Source organism: Bradysia coprophila, unplaced genomic scaffold, assembly GCF_014529535.1.
Source record: "Bradysia coprophila strain Holo2 unplaced genomic scaffold, BU_Bcop_v1 contig_138, whole genome shotgun sequence".
Classification (NCBI taxonomy): Eukaryota; Metazoa; Arthropoda; class Insecta; order Diptera; family Sciaridae; genus Bradysia; species Bradysia coprophila.
This window is the reverse complement of record NW_023503409.1, coordinates 10108249-10130128: the sequence shown is the minus strand read 5'-3', so window position 1 is coordinate 10130128 and position 21880 is coordinate 10108249. Positions and strand designations below refer to the sequence as shown.

Sequence of the window (21880 nt, the reverse complement as noted above, 5' to 3'; positions counted from 1 at the left end):
TTTTCACAGGGGAAAATTGTTTTGTAATGGTCAGCTTTCGCATGGAACAGGTCGTAAAATGATTTTACTTTACTAGTGAGGTAATGTGGCCTTTCCCTCACTAGTGAAGACCATTTCCCTCGCTCGTAAGGTAGAACCCAATCAGGGAATAGTACATTACTAAACCAGTGAAGTAATTTGATATGTCGTATCCAGATGAGTAAAAGTATCCGAGGGCTTCAGCCCGAGGTACTTTTACTCATCGTGATACGAGATATCAAATTATTTCACGTGTAAAGTATAACGTTTTACTTTATGAGCGAGGGAAAAGGTTTTCACTAGTGAGGGAATAGCCACTTTACCTCACTAGTAAAGTAAAATAATTTGTTATCTCGTATCACGATGATTAAAAGTATACCTCGGGCTGAATCCCTTAGATAATTTTACTCATCTGGATACGAGATAACAAATTACCTGCCTGGTGTAGTAACCCATTGTTTATGGCACTATTTTGTGGGAGTATTCAGTGGGCTTCTCAAACTGAAGTATTCGTCGATAGTAAAGCAATGGTAACTGTTAAGTGCTAACAATTTACTTTATTTTGTTCTATAATTATTTAACAGTTTCATAGAAATTTTCTTATAAATTGTTGTTTTTGTCCTTAAATAATAATTTCTTAACATACCAAGTGAGCGCATAATTTCGTTAACTACAAAAAAAAGAAACTGAAGACGAGAACCGAACAATTTTCCGCTTTAATCAAATTATACGGTGATACTGTGATGGATTTACGATAATTTTTGATTTGTTTTTTTAAATAAACTTTGTTTTAGTACATGTAGCAGTATCATGGCAATTCTAAGGAAGCTGTCGGTATATTCGATGCATTTGTAATGAATTTTGGTAGTATGTACCATACCATACTCACATCCATTATGGAACAAATGATGAAGAAGGTGCGTTACAGTGAGAGAAAATGAAGAAGTGACACTTTCAATTGTTGTTATTCGATCTTCATGCGACATCCACGTTAAACATCCAGAGGGATTCTTTTGAAAAAGAGCCTACCGAAATCGGACGCATTTTCTAGTGGAATTTTCTATATGTGCCTAGAAAGGACTTCGACCCTTGAAACCAAAACCACTTTCAAAAAAATTCATCGAAGCTCGTGTGGCTAGTAAGAGGTCATTATAAAACTTGCACTCTTTTTACAAAAATTTCTCCAGTTACATGAGCCGTAGAGGGTCTTGTGGGGTGTCATTAGAAATATAATCACATGTAAGATAATCATTGAGCCAAATTGGGTGTTATTGGTTTTAAAATTCATCCAGACTGAAATATGTGCAGAAACCGAAGGCTTCCACTGTTCTTACAGAAATTTCTTGAGTTACACAAAACGTACATGGTTGCGTGGGGTATCATTCGAAAGGTAATTCTAAGTGCTTTTGAGCCAAATAGGGTTTTATGTGGTTTGGATGCATATGCGATGAAATATGGGCACTTAAACAGTTCAACCTCTATTTCACCGTAGATTCATCCGAAACATATAAGACCGTATTTGGTCCAAACGCACATAAAATTACCTGTCAAATGATACCCCACACGACCATGTAAATTTTGTGTAACTCGAGAAATATTATTGATGGATATGCTGTGTGGACGGGCAACCTTCTCTAAGAGGGCAGCACACTTTGTTTAATTTAATAAATAAAGATTTTTCTTCTAGTAACAGTGCAAGGCTTCGGTTGAAAACTTCAACATCACATATTTCAGTGTCAATGAATTTTAAACCCAATAAGTCCCTATTCGGCTCAATAGTACATGTGATTACCTTTCTAAGGACACCCCACACAACCGTGTACGGCTCGTTTAACTGGAGAAATTTTTGTAAGAAAAGTGCAAGTTTTCGGTTTTTGATCACCTTTCACCAGCCACACAAGCGTCGATTTTTTTTTTTGGTTTTGGCTTCTTTAGTCGACTACCTTTCTAGGCACATATAAAAAAGTCCACTAGAAAATGCGTCCGATTTCGGTAGGCTGTTTTCCAGAAGGATCCCTCCCATAGATCTCATAACATTGGTAATGTATGTGAAATGAATGAAGATTGTAAGTGTAACTTCTCATCTCTCTACTCTCCTGTATTTGTGGACATTTGGTAATCCGAGCCGAAACCAAGGATTCCAGGTTTAAAGTGTGACGATTTGCACATTATGATACTGAGTTGCATACAAATTCTTTTCCATCATTTGTTCAATAGAAACGAGTTAATGTCAGTCAAAAACGGACGGTCAAGATTTGTTTAAGGCCGTTAAGAAACGCAGACTTTTCGTCACATTGTTGACTAAAATTATTCTTTGTCAGCCCCGCTGTCTATGGATTTTTTCGGATTAATTTTAACTTAAATTCTATGTCATTCGTTTTTGTTTTACTGTAATTCTAAAGATTTAATATCTAGGATGCATTTATCCATCCGTCTCGGTATTGAGTTAAAAACATTCCAAATACATCGAAAGTGGAAGTTTAGTTTCTGTGAAAGAACAAGGAACAAACCCCGGAAGATCTGTCTGATGCATTTCATAAACAAAACATTATATTGTTGGCTAAGAAGTTGTCCGAAAAATTTGAAAAATAAAATCGCGACAAGTTAGAGTCGGATTGAGTTTAACAAATTTTCTAAATGGAAGACGAACAATAAATCAATTGATTACTCTGTGATAAGCAACGTATCGACCAATAGAGTCAATCTGGTCTAGTGAGGAAAACTTCTTAACAAATAAGCCTTAAAATGGCAAAAAAAATCTTTCTTGAAAGTTCAAATCGATCCGGATTTTGGTTGATTGGTTGACTTTGACTATTATCGATGATGAAATGGGCACCCTAATCTCGTACCGCTAGCCGAATAATTTCGTTAAACGTTAAATCGAGTCGGATGGGATGCGAGCTTCAGTTTTTGAAAATAAAAATCGGACTCTCGCTCATTCTTACAATGTCAATTGGCCAGACAAAGTTTGACCTTAGCTAATTAGAAATTGAGTTAAAAGGCTGAAGTGGGTGTGAATTCACTGCATAGTCCAAGCGCTTGTGTCAGAACAATGGCTTCTTTCGCGAAAAGTTTTACCAAAAAAACATTTTCGACAAAGGGAATTTGTTCCACCGCCTTTCATTCCCAATCATACAGGATAACTGAAAGACTGGAAAAATGTAAAACGAACGGATTGACACAAGCTCCTGGGCTAATATATGAAGAGTCGGCTGTTGTTAAGCCAAAATAACGTAGTGCTATTGCGTCTCTGCTTTTGCAGAGCTTTCGCGAGCTTTAAACGTCTTTTCTATCCCACTGAAATATTTAACTTTTCAATGGAATTTAAACGAAGCTCAAAGCTTTCATAAGCCCTCCAAAGCACACATACAATACGACACGTCATTTTCGTTATCGAAGATTTATGTCAGTGAAGCGCTACGATCGCGTCAAGTTGTTCGATCAGAAATCGGAAAACCAAATTTTTTTTTTTGTAGAAGAGCTGAAAGAGTTCCAGGATCTTTTGACACATAATTCTAACGTCTTAAAAGTAGGTCCAAAACACCGACCGGTCAAAATTTTTACTTATTTTCAACGAACACGTCGTGGATTGAACAGTTGAATTCAAATAAATCATCCAAGCACATAACCAAAACGCTTGCGAAACCTTTAATTAAAGATCCAATGCTCGGTCGTTTGGATAAAATAAACTTAAAGTAAAGTGAAACATTAAAAACGCCTAACATTTTGTGATGCAGCAAAAGTAAAAACTAATAAAAACTAAAAAAAATGAAAACAAAGAAGAAGAGGAAGAAGGAGAAGAAAGAGAAGAAAGAAAAAAAAACATTCTCGAAATACCGCAACCAATTACTGTGTTTTCGGAACCAAACCAACTCGGCCAACGAAATTATTGAACAATGCACCAATTGATTCGTCTCGTTCAACCACTCCAACGGTTGCAAAATATGTTTTATAGAACACTTCGCGGATATCGTGTAATCGTTCATGACGCCTGAAATATGACAACAACGGGTCTCTGTTTCATTCGGCTCACAGTTTCCAATGCAATTTTCTACTCACGTTTGCAGCGTCTCGTGTACAGATGATATACTATCGGCATCATCGCATACGGTTGTCGTTGACGATTCCTGGGAATTCGTATTTGTACTTCGTTTGAAGCCATTCAACAGCGCCGATTGCGGTTCTGGACTGCGAAGGCTCCCGGTCGCCGATATCACATGCCAACTGCCATTTATCGACGAAAATGATTCGTTTCGCGGTCTATTTCTGGCATTTATTGGAACGGACACAGGACTAGTTCTGCTTGGAATGAGAAAAATTTTGAAAATATAATTTCTACGATCCACTGATTGGTGTATACCTAGCTAAACAGGACGTTGAATTTGAGTTACTATTGCCGTTTTGTACTTCTACACCCGACAAACTTCCATTACTGTCTTGGCTAATAAGGAAGCTCTGGTTCCTATACAGTAACGCAAACATACCGTCATTACACTTGCAGCAATGCACGCTCTCTCTCTCTCTAAATCATCAATAAATAATGTCAACCGACTTACCCGTTATTACACTCTATGAACACCTCTGAATGGCTTGTTGAGTCATTGTGACTTCTTCCGCTCTCCATCGAATTCAACGACAGATTTGAGCCAGTGCTTTCAACTTCGGAGAACATATTCTCCACATCACCGCCACTATCCGTCCGGAGTACACACACGCTACTGCTGCTACTGCTCGATACACTATTTTTGGTTATTCGACGATTGTACGTTGTACAGTATTCGTCGCTGTGAAAGAATTTCAGTACGTAGAAGCAGAAAAATAAAATCTCTTCGCCTTTGGACAGACGATCTGTGGTAGGTTCAAAAGGTGAAAATTCAAATTAGAATTTGTGGTCCAATCAAATGCCAACGGACATTACCTGGTAAATTATGACCGAATAAATACCAATCGTATGCGAGAGTAAAATAGAGCATTTGATGTGCGTTCAGCGACTGGTGCACAGCCCCGTCAGCCCATAATAGAATTCGTCTGCACAGAAGGAAATATTTTGCATTTTTCATCTTCTCCGCCGAATCAAATCAAACATCAAACTTACAATAATGAAATAAATAACGGAGTCCTGTCCCAGCCACTGATACAGTGCACCAACATTCCGTTACTGTTTTCCCGCAGATATTTCAGCAGCAATTTCACATAATTTTGTGTCATTCGAATGATGTCCCAATTTTCGTATTCCGTCCAATCGATGTTCAGCGACGGCGCTTGAACATCTTCGGGCACATAGATTTTGGCATCCACATAATTCTGTTGCCAATTGAATTTCAGATTTTCGCCGTTGTAGCCATTCTCTTTGTACAGTTTGAAAAACTCACAACCTGTGTCCGGGGGAAATTGTCTCAAGCGATTAGTTGAGCCAAAATTTGGCAGAAATTTTCGTTTTTTTATATCTTACCGGGATATGGTAGACAGATTATGTTAAATTCAGCGTACCGCTTTTCCTTATCGATCTTTTCGGACGATGTCACACTACGGAATAAATGAGACGAAACGTCTTTTAGTCAATTCGACGGCAAAACATCGATCGCATTCGTCATACTTGAATCCATATTTCACTTTCTTATTCTCCACCATAAAGTCCACAATCGTTCCAACGTTCATGTATTTGATAAGCTTTTTATCCTGCTGTCTCACATGATCAATGTACACCCAATCAATCAATTTACTTTTGATTTCTCTGGCAGCACTGTCGGCCCCGAAGCCTTCCACCACCTCAATCGCTTCGTCATCATCTGTAAGTTGAACACATGGTTGAACATCGAAATAAACGAAAAAAAATTGACGCGGCGAATTCAGTGGAGACTAACCGATTTCATCGTTCACTTTCCCACCATTCGAAGAACCATAAAAATAATCGAAACCCGACCGTGTGTAAATCTCAGCACCGCCACTCAACGTAGCCGATCGGCACACATATTTGCCGCGATAGAATATAACCGGAATCGGAAATCGGGCACGGCATCTGGCCAACCGAGCCGATTTGATTAGATCACGAAATTTGACTGCGTCAAACGTTTGCTGTTCGTAGATAACAGCTGGCGAAGATCCACTTCGCGGCTTTTCACTCTCTGGTACTAGAATGTGACTGGGATAGTTTGTGGACAAGTCACCGTTGTAGTTCGGTATTTCAGCTATGGTGTAGTCGAGTTGCAGCAACGATGCACATATTTTGACTGTTTTTGATATCTGAAATGGGTGAAAAGTGGGTTGACATGACGTTCAGAGTATCAAGAGCATTCGGACAAAGGGCAGGCATCAGAACTTCTATAGAAAATAATTTGGGTGGCCAGGCTGAGAGCCCACGTAACTTCGAAACGTGCGATCTCGGTCTGTTTCGAAAGGGTTTACTTTTGAGATACGGAGTTGTTTGCGTCGATTCATTTCGTACATTCGGCTGAGCAATACTGAATTCATTTATCTTTCTTCCGACTAACAATGGAAACAATCAGAACTAAAAGGATGAGAAAAAGCAGTCAACAAAGCCGTCTCTCAAAAAATAGCTAGGACCTTGGCTTGTCAGCGAAAAACAAGAACAGATCTTTCCAACGAAAGATCTTCATTTAGACGTTTGGTCAGAAAATGGAAATTCGGATGTAACATTCTCAACCATTTATAACTGAAGTTTAGTTTCAAATGCCTCATCGACGATTAGAACCCAATGTTAGACGTAAGTACATTCTGTGACAAGATTATTTTCAATAAAATTTATTTTTGTCTCTTCTGTTGACTCGATTACTTCCAACAGCATTTTAAATTGCTTAATGTGTTTGCCTTGTGTTTGCCTTGTGCACACATTCACAGCCACATTTATACCATATCGGTCTTGTTGCGGAAGTGCTGAGTAATGTGTCAACAAACGGAATATAGTTCTCAGACTCATCGCTTCAAAGTTTAAAATTTCGTCACTCGAAGCTAAATGACTAAAACTTTGAACAAAAATCAGCGAATTCGTATTCGACTCAGGTTTAAAGAGAGAAAATCGATTGGACGAAATTATCGATGGGTTGATTATCGCATCATTGGCGCGATAAAATTTGTGAACGTGATTTAAAGTCAACGACGACATTAAGTTAAGTGAGCAAACCGTGATCAGGGGAATTCCGTATACAAAAGACCCATTCTAAAAAAAAACATAATTCGCACACAAATCGGTGCTGCGTTCAGTCTCTAATTTTATCTCCTCAGACAATCGCCTTTAAGTTATGATTTACTTGGATTCTATCTAATTACCGTTGAGACACAAATATGCATCGGTAATGCTAACCAATCCCACATTCAATTCACTCCAATTTGATTGCATTTTCGCCGACCAACATTCTTCTATGTTCTTACGTTCGCTACACTCATTGATAGAGTGCAACGACCTTCTAACTTTTTTCGTATACATTCCTGTTATATATTCGCCAGCACATAACGAATAAGAAGACAAATTTCACACACAAGTGAAAGACATAAGATTGCATGCCTTAATATAGCGTAACCCATTTCCCTCTATTCGACGGCTGCCGTCGGACATGCGTTCTACACAATATAGCGTAAATAGCGTAAATATAGCGAAAATTGAAAATGAGAAAGTGGCATGGCAATTATTTATACGAATTGAGGATTATTTATACTTATTTACAATTTACATTTATACAAACACCATGTGTAATATATTGGTATATAATTCACCCGGTTCCAAACTATCCAGAATGAAATCCAAACTATCCAGAATGAAATGCCATTTAGGATAAAAAAAAAACCGACCGACCGATTTGATGCAAAAAGAGAAAACGATTCTCTGAACGATTTCGTTTTGACATATGCATTGATCTTGACTGACTTAACAGCGATAAGTTCCATAAATAGTTGCAACAATAGGCCAAGGTGAAATTTACACAGAATGATTTCTTTCTCAGACACGCCGCACATATCGAAATTCGTTTCTAATAATGTGTGTGTCGGTCGGTATGCGTGTAGATGATAAAACACCGACTTTTTATCATAAAAAACATTTCGGTTTTACGCAGCACATTTTTCGTTGATATCATTTTATTCGTTGTTTATACGTCAACGCGTGGCTGTCCGTATCTTTTTCCGATTTCTACTATCAAGTGGAATTCCTTGGATTTCCCATTTCCTTTTGGAATTAAAATTTTTGTAAATTGACTGAGCTCTCAGAGACACAGAATTTTGTTTGATGACAAAAGGATAGGAAGTCTTGGTTGACTTTCTGCCCACGCCCTCCTTGAATACGGTTGGTTTTAAAATGTAAAATATTTATTGCGGAACTATAGTCGATCGCGACATGTTATGGCATTATCGACATTTATAAACATTACTCAGTCCAACACTAAGAAACTCGAATGAAATTATCGTAAAATAAGAGACTGTCGATAATGCGACGCAAATCAAGGATTATTACAAGTGCCACAAGATCACGAACTTTGTACGGGTCTAAACAGCAAAATGGTTTGAGCTAAAAATACACTTCAAAACAACTTTTAACGATGCGTAGAAAACAAAAAAAAAATTATTTTTTTGTATTTTTGTAGAGTTTGTTTAGCAAATTCCGTGAGTCCACATTTTATAAATCACATGATTTCCATTCAATAGATCATTTTCTTTGTGATTAAAAATTTAAAAATAAAACAGCAGCGAACAATTGTACACATAACCAACTAATAAAATCACTCCACAACACCAATCTTAGTTAGTTAAAGCGATTAAAATGATTGAAATTTTGTAAGATGCACGATGTGTGTATGGAGAAATAAGATTATTTTCTTACCGTTCCATCGGTAGAAGCTTTGTATTGTTTTAATGACGAATTCGTCATTAATTCACTCAACTCGGTAAGCGTTATATCACAACTCATTTTGAAACATACTTTGATTGATGAATGGTCGATTTTGTTTAGTTTTCTGTGTTTATTTGGGACTGTTGTTTATGAAAATGCTCATTTACGACGATCTTTCACAAAACACACGTCACAAACTCAAATAAGAGTGAACTTGGCAGCAACAATATGAAATTGGATGATTTATTTAGTTTTTTGGTGTGTCCCAATGAGAGTGTGAGCCACCACGACAGTGGTTTCATGCAATTGGTTTTGCTTTTTACAGAAAATTTTTTGAACTTTCGATGTGACGATTCACAAGAAAATAATTTTATTTTGTTTTTCCTTGAGTTTTATTTCTTTTATCAGAATGATCCACCACATCCATCGATTCTTTAAACTTTAAAATTTTGAAGCCACACTTACGGCTTGAATTACAAGCAACTAAGGTAAATTGACTGTCTTCTTTTACAAAATTTCAGTGAGATTTCAGCACGAGATTCCTTCTTTCACTATAGAAACGTACACTCGGGGAATTCTGAAAACCGACACATTTTCAGTTTTGTGTTTTTTCAGTGTTTTGTGATTTTTGCATGTATAATTAAAGGGAGAAATCAAGAACTCGCGTAAAACACAAAAACAGAAAATATGTCGGTTTTCAGAATTCCGCGTGTGTAGGATATTCTCGACGTATTAATAGACTAAGATAATTTTCAGCCTTAGAAATACTAGAATCTCTAAAATCGAATTGGATTTGAAATAGAAATTTGGATGTGCACGGGTGAGACACGAACTCGCAACCTTCAACTTGCCGGGCTGATGCTCTAACCAATTGAGCTACCATGGACATTTTTATTTCAAATTCAATTTTGAACCGTTGGTACAGCACATGATGTTCTTTCTTCTATGTGTATTTCAATCTCCATTAGATGTTAGATGTGTATGTGTTAGTTAGTATACATCATTACGATATATTTTTCAGAAACCAAACACAGAGAACACCGCTTGCAGTACAGAATGTATTGCATTGCAAAACTCAATCAACAGTAGTGGACACATTTCTAGCGAAACGCTATTCCGCGACGATTCTTTTTTAATTTTCAGCTTTAGAAATACTAGAATCAATTGGTTATGCTAAAAACAAACGAGGCATTGAAAACGTGTTTTGGTCCTAGTTTTCATTGACAGATGCAGCAATCGCGATTTTGAATAGAAAAAGTTCTAACTTCATTTGACAGTTTCGAAAATTTCGTCATGAAAAATAGGACCAAAACACGTTTTCAATGCCTCGTTTGTATTGAGCATTAGAGTATCAGCCCGGCAAGTTGAAGGTTGTGAGTTCGTGTCTCACCCGTGCACATCAAAATTTTTATTTCAAATCCAATTCGATTCTAGTATTTCTGAAGCTGAAAATTGAAAAGAATTCGTCGCGGAATATAGCGTTTCTCTAGAAAAGAGTAAGAAATTTGTTTTCGCATTATTACAAGTTGGCACATAGGCATTACTACATTATGCCCCCGAAAATCCGTGCCTCCACTTACATAAGAAAACGCATACTATGCGAGCTAACCTGAACCTATTTGCTAAGATATTCTTTTTTGTATTGGAAAATTTTGCCAACCGAAACCACTTCATCTGAAGTCGAGGTCATCCATTTTGATATTAATATTGCTGCATTGTCTTATTACCTAGATATTCAGAACTACTTGATAAATGCTCTCTTTTTTTCCAACAAATTGTTGTCGTGGTGGCCATTTTTACATAAAAATTCAACATGACTATACCCGTGTGGATCACTGCTAATAGCTACAATCACTGAAGGTAATGCAAATCCTTAACGAATCACAAACTTTACGGAATCCAAGTTTCGGGTGAATTTCCTATGTCACCAACGCATATTATTTACAACTAATATCGATATACAGTAAATTCACCAAAACTTCTCCTCAAGGTTCAGTGTGTTTTTCTGGATTTGCATTTTCTTCAGTGTTTTACAGACTTTGCAATCAACCACGACTTAACTAAAGTTCGTTAGAATCCAGCGCATTTAACTTGAAATGAATATCACTGCAGACTCACTCTTGATCCAAGGCCATACAAATTGTCAAATTACCGCAAATTACTGTCAAATTTCATCCATATCTCAGAGTAGTCATACATAGAGAGGAAAAATGGTCCCAACATCAGTTTGTATAAGACACACATTTCGTATAATTTTACATCAATACCTGTATGCGTTGACATTTTGATAGTTCAATTTGCCTGCTTAATTAAGAGGACAAACACATACCAATAAACATTTCGTATTTCACGTTGGAACCACATATTTTACGTAATTTTGTTTGATATTTCCTCTCTAAATGAATTGAAAAATAAATTTCACCGCACTCTGATACCTCTGATATGAGAATATCGCGAATCACCCATATACGACGCTGCGTTTGGTTTGTGTTTGACATTTTTTCATTTTTGAATCTTATGCTGTCACTTATGGCGTGACTAATTACTCTTAGATCCATATAGACACCAAGGCTGTATACTTTGGGAGGTCACGCAGATGCAGATACGCGGGTTACACACCACGTTTCATACAAAAAATTCACCACGCCATACAAATTCAATTTTGGTGAATTTGTTTGTATGGAAAAGGTGTGTTCCCGCGTATCTAATAAAATGGCGATCTGCGTGACCTCCCCAAAGTATACAGCCTTGTATAGACATAACTTTGTCAATGTTCATACTGAAAACCGATAGTGTTAGTTCGGCCAGTCATGTTTACAGTTACTTGGAACAAACCTATTTCAGTCGTCAATAAGCCTCCATATTTTGATAAATGTATGCGTCCACAATTACCAAGGCTGTATACTTTGGGGAGGTCACGCAGATCGTCATTTTATTAGATACCTTTTCCATACAAACGAATTCCCCAAAATTGAATTTGTATGACACGTTGTGTGTAATCAGCGTATCTGCATCTGCGTGACCTCCCCAAAGTATACAGCCTTGCGCAATTACATGTATTATCGGTTACCGTTCTGACTGACAGCAAGAAAACATAACTCCTGTCACAACGAAAGATATTCAGAGCTTATCAGCCTGCGAATATTTGCTATGTTAATGGCATACTATGAGTGCAATACTACGAATGCTACACAATGATGATTTGCGCTTTGTTGAGGCAATTTTATTGGTAATTTTTCCGTTCTAAACCTTCTCTCGAAGTTTTAATTTGTTTAAAAGTTCTGTTTCTCGATCGAAATTTACTTGAATTGGCCGAGCATGTGGAAATTCATCGAAAATGTCTACGATAGCGATGGAAAATAGGGCGTATCGAATTTTGCAAATTTTAAGGACCGCGATAGCCTGTGTGCGGAAAACGTAGATCATCGAAAACTGTGTCCGGGCATGTGGTTGATGAATCCGATGGAGCCATGGAAGAAGTCCCCCGGGCGGCTTTAAGTTTCCGATGGTCATAATTCGGAAAGTTGAGAGTATTTTTGAAAACAATGTTCTAGCGGGATGTAGAGCTTTGAAAACTCTACAAATCTACCGAAGAAAACTATGGTCCAAAAGGTGCCATTGCCAAGATTGCCTAACATCGAAAATGTGACCTTTTGGTTTTTGACTTATATTTCCTGAGAGACAAATGATTTTTTTTAGCCTGTGGTATGAGGTGGTAGAGGAGGTCGAGCACTTCCAGTACACTAGGCATGTCCCGATCCATTATACACTTGAAATCACTTTTATAACATTTGTGAATGGAATTTTTAAGAGTGGCCACGTCGCCCACGAAGCAAGTGCAGACACTGCAACCGGTGCTGTAGAGTCGAGGACACCTAGGCCAGTGAGTATGCATAATACTCCATGACAGTAGCTGAACTTTTTCACAAAATATCTGTGATTTCGATGTGGCACACTTTGTACTACAAAATCTGAATAAATTGAATTTATGAGAAAAACGAGAAATAATCGATTTAATTAGTTATTTCACCCACGAATAGTAGTAAGAAGTCGATTTCGTTGCAAATACACAGATTACACATATTTTTCGATATATTTACGAAAAATTGAAGTTCGTAGTATAGTTTTTCAATTCATGTACCACATCGAAATAACAAATATTTTGTGAAAGAGTTCAGCTACTGTCATGGAATATTATGCATACTTACTGGCCAAGGTGTCCTCGACTCACCAGTACCGGTTGCAGTGTCTGCACTTGCTTCGTGGGCGACGTGGCCACTCTTAAAAATTCCATTCACAAATGTTATAAAAGTGGTTTCAAGAGTATATCCGATCGGGACATGCCTAGTGTACTGGTAGTGCTCGACCTCCTCTACCATCTCATACCACAGGCTAAACAAAATCATTTGTCTCTCAGGAAATATAAGTCAAAAACCAAAAGGTCACATTTTCGATGTTAGGCAATCTTGGCAGTGACACCTTTTGGACCATCGGTTTCTTCGGTAGTTTTGTAGAGTTTTCAAAGCTCTACATTCCGCTAGAACATTGTTTTCAAAAATACTATCAACTTTCCGAATTATGACCTTCGGAAACTTAAAGTCGCCCGGGGGGACTTCTTCCATGGCTCCATTGGATCCATCAACCACATGCCCGGACACAGTTTTCGATGATATACGTTTTCCGCACACAGGCTATCGCGGTCCTTAAAATTTGCAAAATTCGATACGCCCTAATGGAAATCCCAATTTCAATTTCAATTTCAATTTTGAAAATAGTATTTTGACATTCGAATCTTTGGTACGATTTGTGCGGCAACTCATGCTCTTCATAATGAAGAAAAACAACATACAAAAACCATACGGAACAAAATATTGGTGTTACCGCATTGTTATTCAATAAAAGTGCAGTGTATTGAGCTTATTGGACATCATTCAGACTATTCAGCTCACGTACGATACTTGTGCTTCAAACTTTAATTTTATGGAATTCTAAGTCTCGAATTTTGTCCCATTATCCGAATACGGTGAGTTCTCAGCACGAATTATCGTTTGTCCTGACACTGAATTCCCCGTGTCCGCAGCATTAATATTGCAGAAAGAAGACAACCGAACAAAAACTATTCACATCGATGAACGGAACTTTCAATTGTTTACCTTAACAATAGAAGGAAACAATGAATTATCCAATAATTACCGTTACCCACGTGGAGGTATCATCGCAGCATTTCATCAAGATACACGGCCAGACGAATCTCGACAATGCGAAAAATGTTAATGCTGCAGTGGGTTCTATGATCGGCATCTTTCAAACATTTCCTCCGCCTTTAATGAAAATGTTGAACGCTGGTTGCGTGGTTCTCGTCTACTTCAGCAAAGCCTATCATCGCGGGAAGTTCGTCGGATTTGATGCGGGAACAACCGCTAATGTGTTGCTGGTTGATTTCGGTTTCACGGTGAACATAGAATTGGCTAACGTACGTCCGCTGAACGATGCCTGATTTTCGAGCCGAATTCATTCAATTTTCATTTACAGCTACGAGTGCTCAGCCTGGCTCAAAATCAAAGAGCATGCGATTATCTGATCAACGAACCGGCACTGGCAAGCGAATTCATACTCAACCGTTGCATAATTTACAACGACAACTCGCTGTCGAGAATTCAACATGAGATTCTGCACAACAGCATGCCATTTACCATTGATGATGAGGTGAGATGATGAACTTTTAGAGACTCTTGTTATGGTCGTGGCATTGCTATTCGGAAGGTGCGAAGTTGACGGTTTTCGTGTACTGTTCGAGCATAGGCCTTCCGAATGATGTCTCATTTGTCCAGCCCAATTTTCATTTTCATTTCAATTTTTTTCCATAGTTCGAGCACGTAAAACGAATTTCTATACCGTGGAATGGCGGTGACTATGCTGACCATCTCGTCAAGTCGAAAATTTGCCAAGCGATCACAGCCGAAAATCAGAAAAAATTTCTGATCCCGAAAGCACCGAGTTTAACAGCAGCGCGACCACCCAAAACCACGAACAACAATGTACAGATGCAAATGATCAGCAATCATTTGGGTGTGCGACAGAGCAAAGTGCCTCAAAATATGCCGTCTTTTCATCCGACCATCATACCACCGTCCACGGACTACAATTTGAATCATGTCGAAAAGGCCAAACCGCCACCACCAGTTATTCTGAACGAACAGCCGGCGCACTACATGCCCACGTTCGTATCGGACACGTTACTCGTTAATGGCAGACATCATGTGTACGTGTCCCATGTCGACGACGGTCCGTACATATTTTCCGTGCAGCTAAAATCGTCCGAACGGAACATGGAACAAATGATGGCTTCAATTGCAACGTGCCCGTTGCAGCAGTTGTCTAGAAAGCCAGCGCTGGGAATGGCTTGTCTGGCACGCTTTTCCGTTGACAATCAAATTTATCGGGCCGTCATTAAGTCGATACATCTGGACAGTTGTCAGTTGTTGTACGTGGATTACGGCAATTCGGAGAAGGTGCTGCACAACAACATTTACGACATCCCGGAGCCATATTTGCGCTTGAAGACTTTTGCAATCAGAGTTTCACTTGCCGGTTTGAATAACCTTCCTCCGCTATCGGACCAAGTTAAGAACGCATTCAAGGATATGGTGGCTGACAAAACACTTGACATGGTGGTGGTGCCTCCTGATGGCAAGACATTCGTTCAATATTGCGAGCTCAGTATAAACGGTCAAAGTTTGCTGAATTGTGTGAAGGACATGGTCGATGAAACTCCGAAATTCATCGAGCCCGCTACTCTGAGCGATGGTGATTTCGTTGTCATCCGTTATGTGGAATCGCCAAAGTTGTTCTGCGTACAACAAACCAAAAACATCGTTCAACACAATGCAATGATCGACAAACTGTGTCATTACTGTTTGACTGCTCGGTCGCTGACTAAATTCGAAAAAGGCATCGCTTGTGCAGCCCGTTACAAAAACGATAGCGAGTGGTATCGTACGGAGATTGTCAGCGTCAGTGGAAATGAAGCGACGATTCGATTCGTCGATTACGGAATCGAACTCCAAACGGAAATCGCTGCCCTGAAGGAAATTCACTACGACTTTCTGATGACACCGAAGCAAGCGGTACGATGTTGTCTGCTCGGTTTCGAGTCGATGCAGACCGTCAGCAATTCGTCGCAAGATCAAATGGATCTTCTAGCTGAAGATTCGCTAGGTGAACGACGTAACTTCCGAGTCAAAATTCACGGAAAAGTGGGCGATGCCGTACTGGTTAATCTGATGGACGAATCGCAGCTACCGTATCTCGACTTCTCCCTGCGTATGCTGCAGCTGAGCTTACCGCAAAGTTCGTTCCGACAGTACGAAATGCGACTACAGAATAAGGCATCAATTCCGCGAACGGCTAATGTACCACCGGCTGTTGATGTAGCCGATCCACACCATGCATCGTTGAACGAAAAATCTACATCGGATTCCGGATTCCAGGACGGTGCATCGACGTCGACACGCATAAGTAATTGGGATGCAACGGATCGCCGATCGAATGCAAAACTCCACAATCCACAAAACGATAGTCGAGATGACAGTGTCGGCTCCAACTCAATGTTAAACTCGTCAAGACTACCAGACACAATCAAAATTGACGTTAAAGAATCCAAATTCTACAAGAACACCCATCCAAATCCGACCAATGACCAACGGTAAGTGTGACTTTCAGTCAGAACGAAGCTCGACTCTAAATTCTGAATTTTGGCTTGCAGAAATGCCAAACCATCGAAACCATACGTCAGCTCAAATGTAAATGTCAGGTGAGTTTCGTTAAGTGTTCCTTTCAGACGCTTGCCTATGTCAATTTTCGAGTCATTGATTAACGTTGGTTCAACAATTCATTGGGTCCAACCATTTTTTCAGACGCGACGGATTATCGGAAGGTCCAATCGATCCGAGCAGTGAAATACCGATCGAAGCAATAGCAGTCAACGATACGCACCAAGTGAAACTGTCGTGGTTCTTCTCGCCGCTCGAATTTTTTGTCACAACCATTAAATCGGATGCCGATCTGGCCTACACCAGCCAAATGAAAAACATCCATTTCTTCTACAAGAACAAACCGCCCATGACCAGAAAGGCTGTAATCGGTTCGTTGGTCATCGCCAAATACAACAAAAACAATGAGCTGCATCGGGCCAGAATCGTTGACTACGATAACGAGACCGGCAAATACAAGGCTCAGCTGATCGATGTGGGCGCACTGACCATAGTTAACTCGACCGACTTATACGAAATGGATAAAATTTTTGCTAAGCTGGAATGCCGGGCAATCAAATGCAGTCTTCATGGCGTTGCACTTCGGGCCAGCCGATTCGACATGGAAGACATCGTCGAAAAGCTTTTGGATGATAAGAAATTGACCTGCAAATTTATCAAGAAGAAAGCGGACACATTCTATGTTGACATCAATGTGGACGGAGTGAACGTCAGAGAAGTGATGCTGCGGGATAAATATCTGTCAGAATTATCTGAAGGTTGGTGGTCGATTTTGTTTCGATTTTCGAGTAGCGAAATTTACCGGATTTTTCTTTCCATTTCAGATATTGACTTGGAACGACTAGTCGGCCAGACTGTGATGGCAAAAATTGTATCCTTCAAAGATCTCAGTTCCTTCCAAATCGTCATATGCGGCTGTGAAACAACGTTTGAAGTTTCGCACCACAAGACCAGTTCGAACGTGACGTCCATCGACAAAAAGCTACCGAAAGGACAGATAATTCCCATTCGCATTGAGTCGTTCTTGGTTGGAAAAACGTAGGCTCTACATTGTGAAGACGTCCGAAGTTCCAAATTAAAAATTCATTTTGCAGATTCTCCGTAACTCCTCTGATCGGCGAAACGTCTCCATCTCCTCCATGCAATCTGCCATTTTTATCGAACAACTTCAAAGCATATGTCGTGCATTGGGAGGACTATAACGTTGCCTACGTTCACAGTCTCATGGCACACGATTTGGCTGAATCGTTGCTGGATCAATTATTCGATATGTACGACAAAGGCGGTGATCTTCTGCAAGACATAGCACCGGGAACGTTGTGTGCTGGTAGGTTTTCCCATTTCCATTTCCATTTCAGAGAATTTGGATGATTTTTGCTAAATTTTTCATTTTGACTTGCAGTGAAGTCATCAGATGAAAACTGGTACCGCGCGGAAATCATTTCGGGTACGCAGTCCGAGGTCAACGTTCGATATTTGGATTATGGCAACTGTGAGTCGATTCCGAAGAGCCTCGTCAAGCGATTGGATTCGAAATTTTCCAACACTCCTGCCTTGGCCGTTAAGGTCTACTTGCCGCTGCAAAAAGTGTACAGCGATCGGAAAACTTCAGTCGAGGAAATTGTGAAATTGACTGCTGACAACTCGTTAGACCTAAAAGTTCTGGAATTCTGCGATCGAAATTGGATCGTCGACATGTTCATAGACGACGACAGCATTACCACGACAATTAAGCAGAAAAATTGTTGCAAATCGATGAGTATCGACGACCTGAAGAAGCAAATCGCTCACATTGAAACGCTGCAGAAGGTTGCTCGATTGGATGCTCAAAAGGAGCGAGGAAATCAGGATGTAAAGACGACGTCTGTAATGACAAATAATGTGCGCAGTGACCCGGTACCACCGAAATCTGCACCACCGATATCTGCACCACTGAAATCTGCACCAGCAGCAAGCACTCAACCGATCAGTATTCAACAGCCCATTACTAAACCGGCAATCGAACAAACTCCGCAACAAGTCAACGGTGAAAAAACATCCAGAACGAACGTCTACATCAGCCACATTGACCGACCCGATCGATTCTATCTACAAATTTCATCGACAACTGCGGCCTTAGAACAATTACAAGAAGACATTCAAATCGTCGCTCCGTCGCTTCCTCCTCTTGAAGACTTTTCCACCGACACACGTTGCATTGTCCGATATTCCGTTGACGATCAATGGTACCGTGCCACCATCATTGACTCCGGTTCAGGCATTACGTCGATTTTATTCATCGACTATGGCAATACGGACACCATCACCGACAACAGCTTAATCAAATCAATGAACGACGCATTCGATCGAATACCGCCGTATGCCATTCCGTGTGCATTGCCGCTAGAGGCCAAAGATCGAATGGAGTGGAGTGAAGAGGCGTGTGAATTGCTGAGAAATTTGGTGCAAAACGAGCTGGAGTTCGAATATGTTTGCAAGGGAAAGTCCAACAATTTCGTCAAGCTGTACCATGAAGGTCGGGACATTATGCAACAGCTGATTGACGGTGGCCACGCCATCAAATTGGAGTCGATTAGAAGCGGCACAATTTGTTACGTCAGTCATATCAACTCGATATCAGACTTTTACATCCAAATGGAGAACGACAGGGACGCTTTGGAGAAAGTATCCGATTATTTGCTTGACGTGTCGAAATTGGATGTCGTCAAAGATATCAAGGAAGGTGTCGTTTGTGCAGCTAAATATTCCGAAGATGGTCTGTGGTATCGAGCCAAAATACTGTCACGCAATGCAGACACAACCGAAGTGTTTTTCGTCGATTACGGCAACTCTTCGTTGACGAACGAACTGCGAACTATTCCATCTGGCATTGCGAACGCTCCGTCGCTGGCAAGATACTGTTCAATGGTGAAGCCTAAGGACATACAGTATTGGTCGGAAAGTGCCGAACGCCGATTCAATGAATTAACCGACAATGGAGCCGTCTTTGTGGCAGATGTTGTCAGTCCCGGAAAGAAATCAAGTGTCGATCTGTTGGTCGACAATCGAAGCATCTTGGAGGACATTTCCCCTCTTTGTGATAAATATTCGTTAAGTCAATTGGAAAATACGCTTCAAAGTAATGCGAACGCGACGACCGGATCGGAAACGGTTAAAGCTCAGATTGTTGATGGCTCGGCGAGTAAATTTTACATTCAAATGGAGAGCGATTCCAGTAAATTGGACGAAATGTTGGCCGCATTGGAAAATGCATGCACATGGCCTGCACTCGGAGAATTGGTCGTTGGCCAGATGTGTGCTGCTCTTTTCGAGGGAGGCTACTACAGAGCAAAGATTTTGTCATTGGGCGAAGGAGGTACGGTCATTCGGTAGAAATCGGTGCTTCAAACTCCGTAATTTAACCGACAAAAATTGCAATCTCTTTTCAGGTGCGCTCGTCCACTATGTTGACTACGGAAATCAGTCGTTTTCGACCGATCTTCGACAACTACCCGAAAACCTGAAGCAGCTCAGACACTTGGCCATTTGTTGTCGTCTGGAAACCGTCAGTTCGCAATTGATTGAACGATTCGAGAAGCTGTCCAAAGACGACACCTACGAAATGAAATTCGTTTCCAAGGAATCCAGTCCGGCCATCGTTCAACTGTTCGTGCGTGGAGTAAAATTTCAGGAGAACGTTAAAGTCAAAGCATTCATCTCCGAACTGATTGCCCCAGATCAATTTTACATTCAACTCAACAATGATATGGAGGCAGCCATGACGTCTGCCAATGAATTTCCCTTGCTGGAGGATGGTCACAAATGTGCCGGTAAACTTTGTGCTGCACTGTGGGAGGATGCATTTTACCGAGCTGAGATTTTGACGGTTGGCGAAGACGGTAAGTGCGGATTAAATTGAGCTGGACAGTTTGGGTCCTGTCATTCGTCGGAACAGCGCGGTAACATAAATTTCGAAAATTGATTTTCTAGGAATAAAAGTCCACTTCATCGACTATGGAAACGAATCGTACGCGACCGATCTACGAAAGTTACCCGACAATCTGGAGAAAATCGAACGAGCGTCGATGTTGTGTGCGCTGGAAAACGAGAAGGGCAAATTTAGCAGCGATTTCATCGGAAAATTCGCCAATTTGGATCTGGACAGAGAATACGAATTCGAGGTCTTAACTGAAACGAGTCCCCGGATGGTTCGAATTTATGTGAACGGCGAGTTGTTGACGGAAGATAGTATTGATAGTATTAATGTACCAAAAAATGGCCACATTACGGCCAACAGTGATAATAATGTAAACGATACTGGTGATCAACGAAGTGGTGCTAACGAAATTACAGATAATTCGTTGAACGGAACGAGAGCCTCAAACAGTAGCACGATGTCTGCTGATGTAGCGACACAAGCAAAACGCATAGAAGAGGTGCACATTAAAAGCCTTAAAAATGCAGGTATGGGCTAGTACCCCCAGCATAAAATTTTTATTTTTCCAATCCTTCGGATTAACAATTATCTTCCTTTCATACACTCATTAACTATCGGATTAATTTGTTATATTATTTCTTATACTCAACCAATGAATATTCTATACGAGAACGTTTTAATGCGCAGAGCAAAAAAAAAAATATTTTTATTTTATCGGCAAAAATCAGGGTTGTCTTCTCACCCAATTTTTGTCTTGTTATGAATTATCTGCAATTACAAATAATAAATATGTGAAAAACTATGGCTGCTCTTTCGATTCGCTGCTTGCACATCCCTGACATCATCACCTTTTCACCAAATTTGTAGTAGTTATCAGTTATTCATGCTGCGGAAAAACGAGCTGCAGGAAAGACCGGTCTTACTGAAATATTGAGAAGCAGGTGAGAGAACACAACACAGAACAAAAACATAGCTAACGCCGACCCGTACGAAACACCTATTCGTATCAAAAGCCTTTAATGTGAAACTCTTCATTTCTCTTACTTCATTTTCTTCTCTGCTGAAAAACTATTCTTCCTTTTAAATCACTTACATTATCCACTCTTTGCCTTGTTATCATATACAATTAAATTGCCGGAGGCAATATAGACAGCCCCGTACGAAGTCAAATTTCATAAATTCCTATTTAAACAGCTATATACCGCTATATTTAACTATATTTCACTATAAATAAACATTTCACAGATAAATATATGCTTTTATATAGCTCTATATGCCTGTATATAGCTCAATATAGCTGTATATAGGTATATATAGATGTCCATATATGGAATC

General features: G+C 39.8%; 3 protein-coding genes and 1 long non-coding RNA gene across 7 annotated transcripts in view; 2 read left to right on the top strand and 2 right to left on the bottom strand.

Annotated features, from left to right (window-relative positions):
* LOC119074105 overlaps positions 1-21880 on the top strand; it is a 220534-nt gene that overhangs the window by 175884 nt on the left and 22770 nt on the right. The gene's annotated exons all lie outside the window — the stretch shown is intronic.
* LOC119074080 (myotubularin-related protein 14) lies at positions 3404-9074 on the bottom strand. 4 transcript variants are annotated; one of them, XM_037180030.1, is made up of 10 exons: positions 8849-9070; positions 5883-6261; positions 5615-5807; positions 5471-5544; positions 5114-5393; positions 4937-5046; positions 4575-4866; positions 4379-4480; positions 4078-4320; positions 3404-4009 (listed from the first exon to the last, which is right to left on the bottom strand). In XM_037180030.1, exons 1-10 carry the CDS (start codon positions 8933-8935, stop codon positions 3865-3867), a joined length of 1905 nt encoding a protein of 634 aa, XP_037035925.1. In that variant the 5' UTR covers positions 8936-9070; the 3' UTR covers positions 3404-3864. The 4 variants fall into 4 exon arrangements, with proteins under 4 accessions (XP_037035925.1, XP_037035926.1, XP_037035927.1 ...); XM_037180031.1 differs by having other exon boundaries at positions 4078-4317; XM_037180032.1 differs by lacking the exon at positions 8849-9070 and adding an exon at positions 7306-7552.
* Positions 13252-21880, bottom strand: part of LOC119074110 — a 28381-nt gene continuing 19752 nt past the window's right edge. The window contains exon 4 of the long non-coding RNA XR_005087144.1: positions 13252-13267. This is a non-coding gene — a long non-coding RNA (uncharacterized LOC119074110). The remainder of the gene's footprint in view (positions 13268-21880) is intronic.
* LOC119074074 (maternal protein tudor-like) lies at positions 13744-21347 on the top strand. Its single transcript, XM_037180017.1, has 11 exons — positions 13744-13880; positions 13938-14330; positions 14390-14563; positions 14725-16562; positions 16623-16670; positions 16774-17387; positions 17454-17667; positions 17724-17956; positions 18032-19984; positions 20058-20507; positions 20599-21347. The coding sequence occupies exons 2-11, from the start codon at positions 14031-14033 to the stop codon at positions 21081-21083; spliced, it is 6309 nt and encodes a 2102-aa protein (XP_037035912.1). The 5' UTR covers positions 13744-13880; positions 13938-14030; the 3' UTR covers positions 21084-21347.

Bases quoted from the DNA above. Each gene is read 5' to 3' on its own strand.
- LOC119074080 (XM_037180030.1), bottom strand. From the start codon at position 8,935: ATGAGTTGTGATATAACGCTTACCGAGTTGAGTGAATTAATGACGAAT. The intron at 5,545-5,614 runs GTATGACGAATG...TTTATTCCGTAG, and splicing joins AAAGTGAAATATGGATTCAA to TGTGACATCGTCCGAAAAGA. The intron at 5,394-5,470 runs GTAAGATATAAA...CCCCGGACACAG, and splicing joins AATCTGTCTACCATATCCCG to GTTGTGAGTTTTTCAAACTG.
- LOC119074074 (XM_037180017.1), top strand. From the start codon at position 14,031: ATGAATTATCCAATAATTACCGTTACCCACGTGGAGGTATCATCGCAG. The intron at 14,331-14,389 runs GTACGTCCGCTG...TTTCATTTACAG, and splicing joins TGAACATAGAATTGGCTAAC to CTACGAGTGCTCAGCCTGGC. The intron at 17,388-17,453 runs GTTGGTGGTCGA...TTTCCATTTCAG, and splicing joins TCTGTCAGAATTATCTGAAG to ATATTGACTTGGAACGACTA.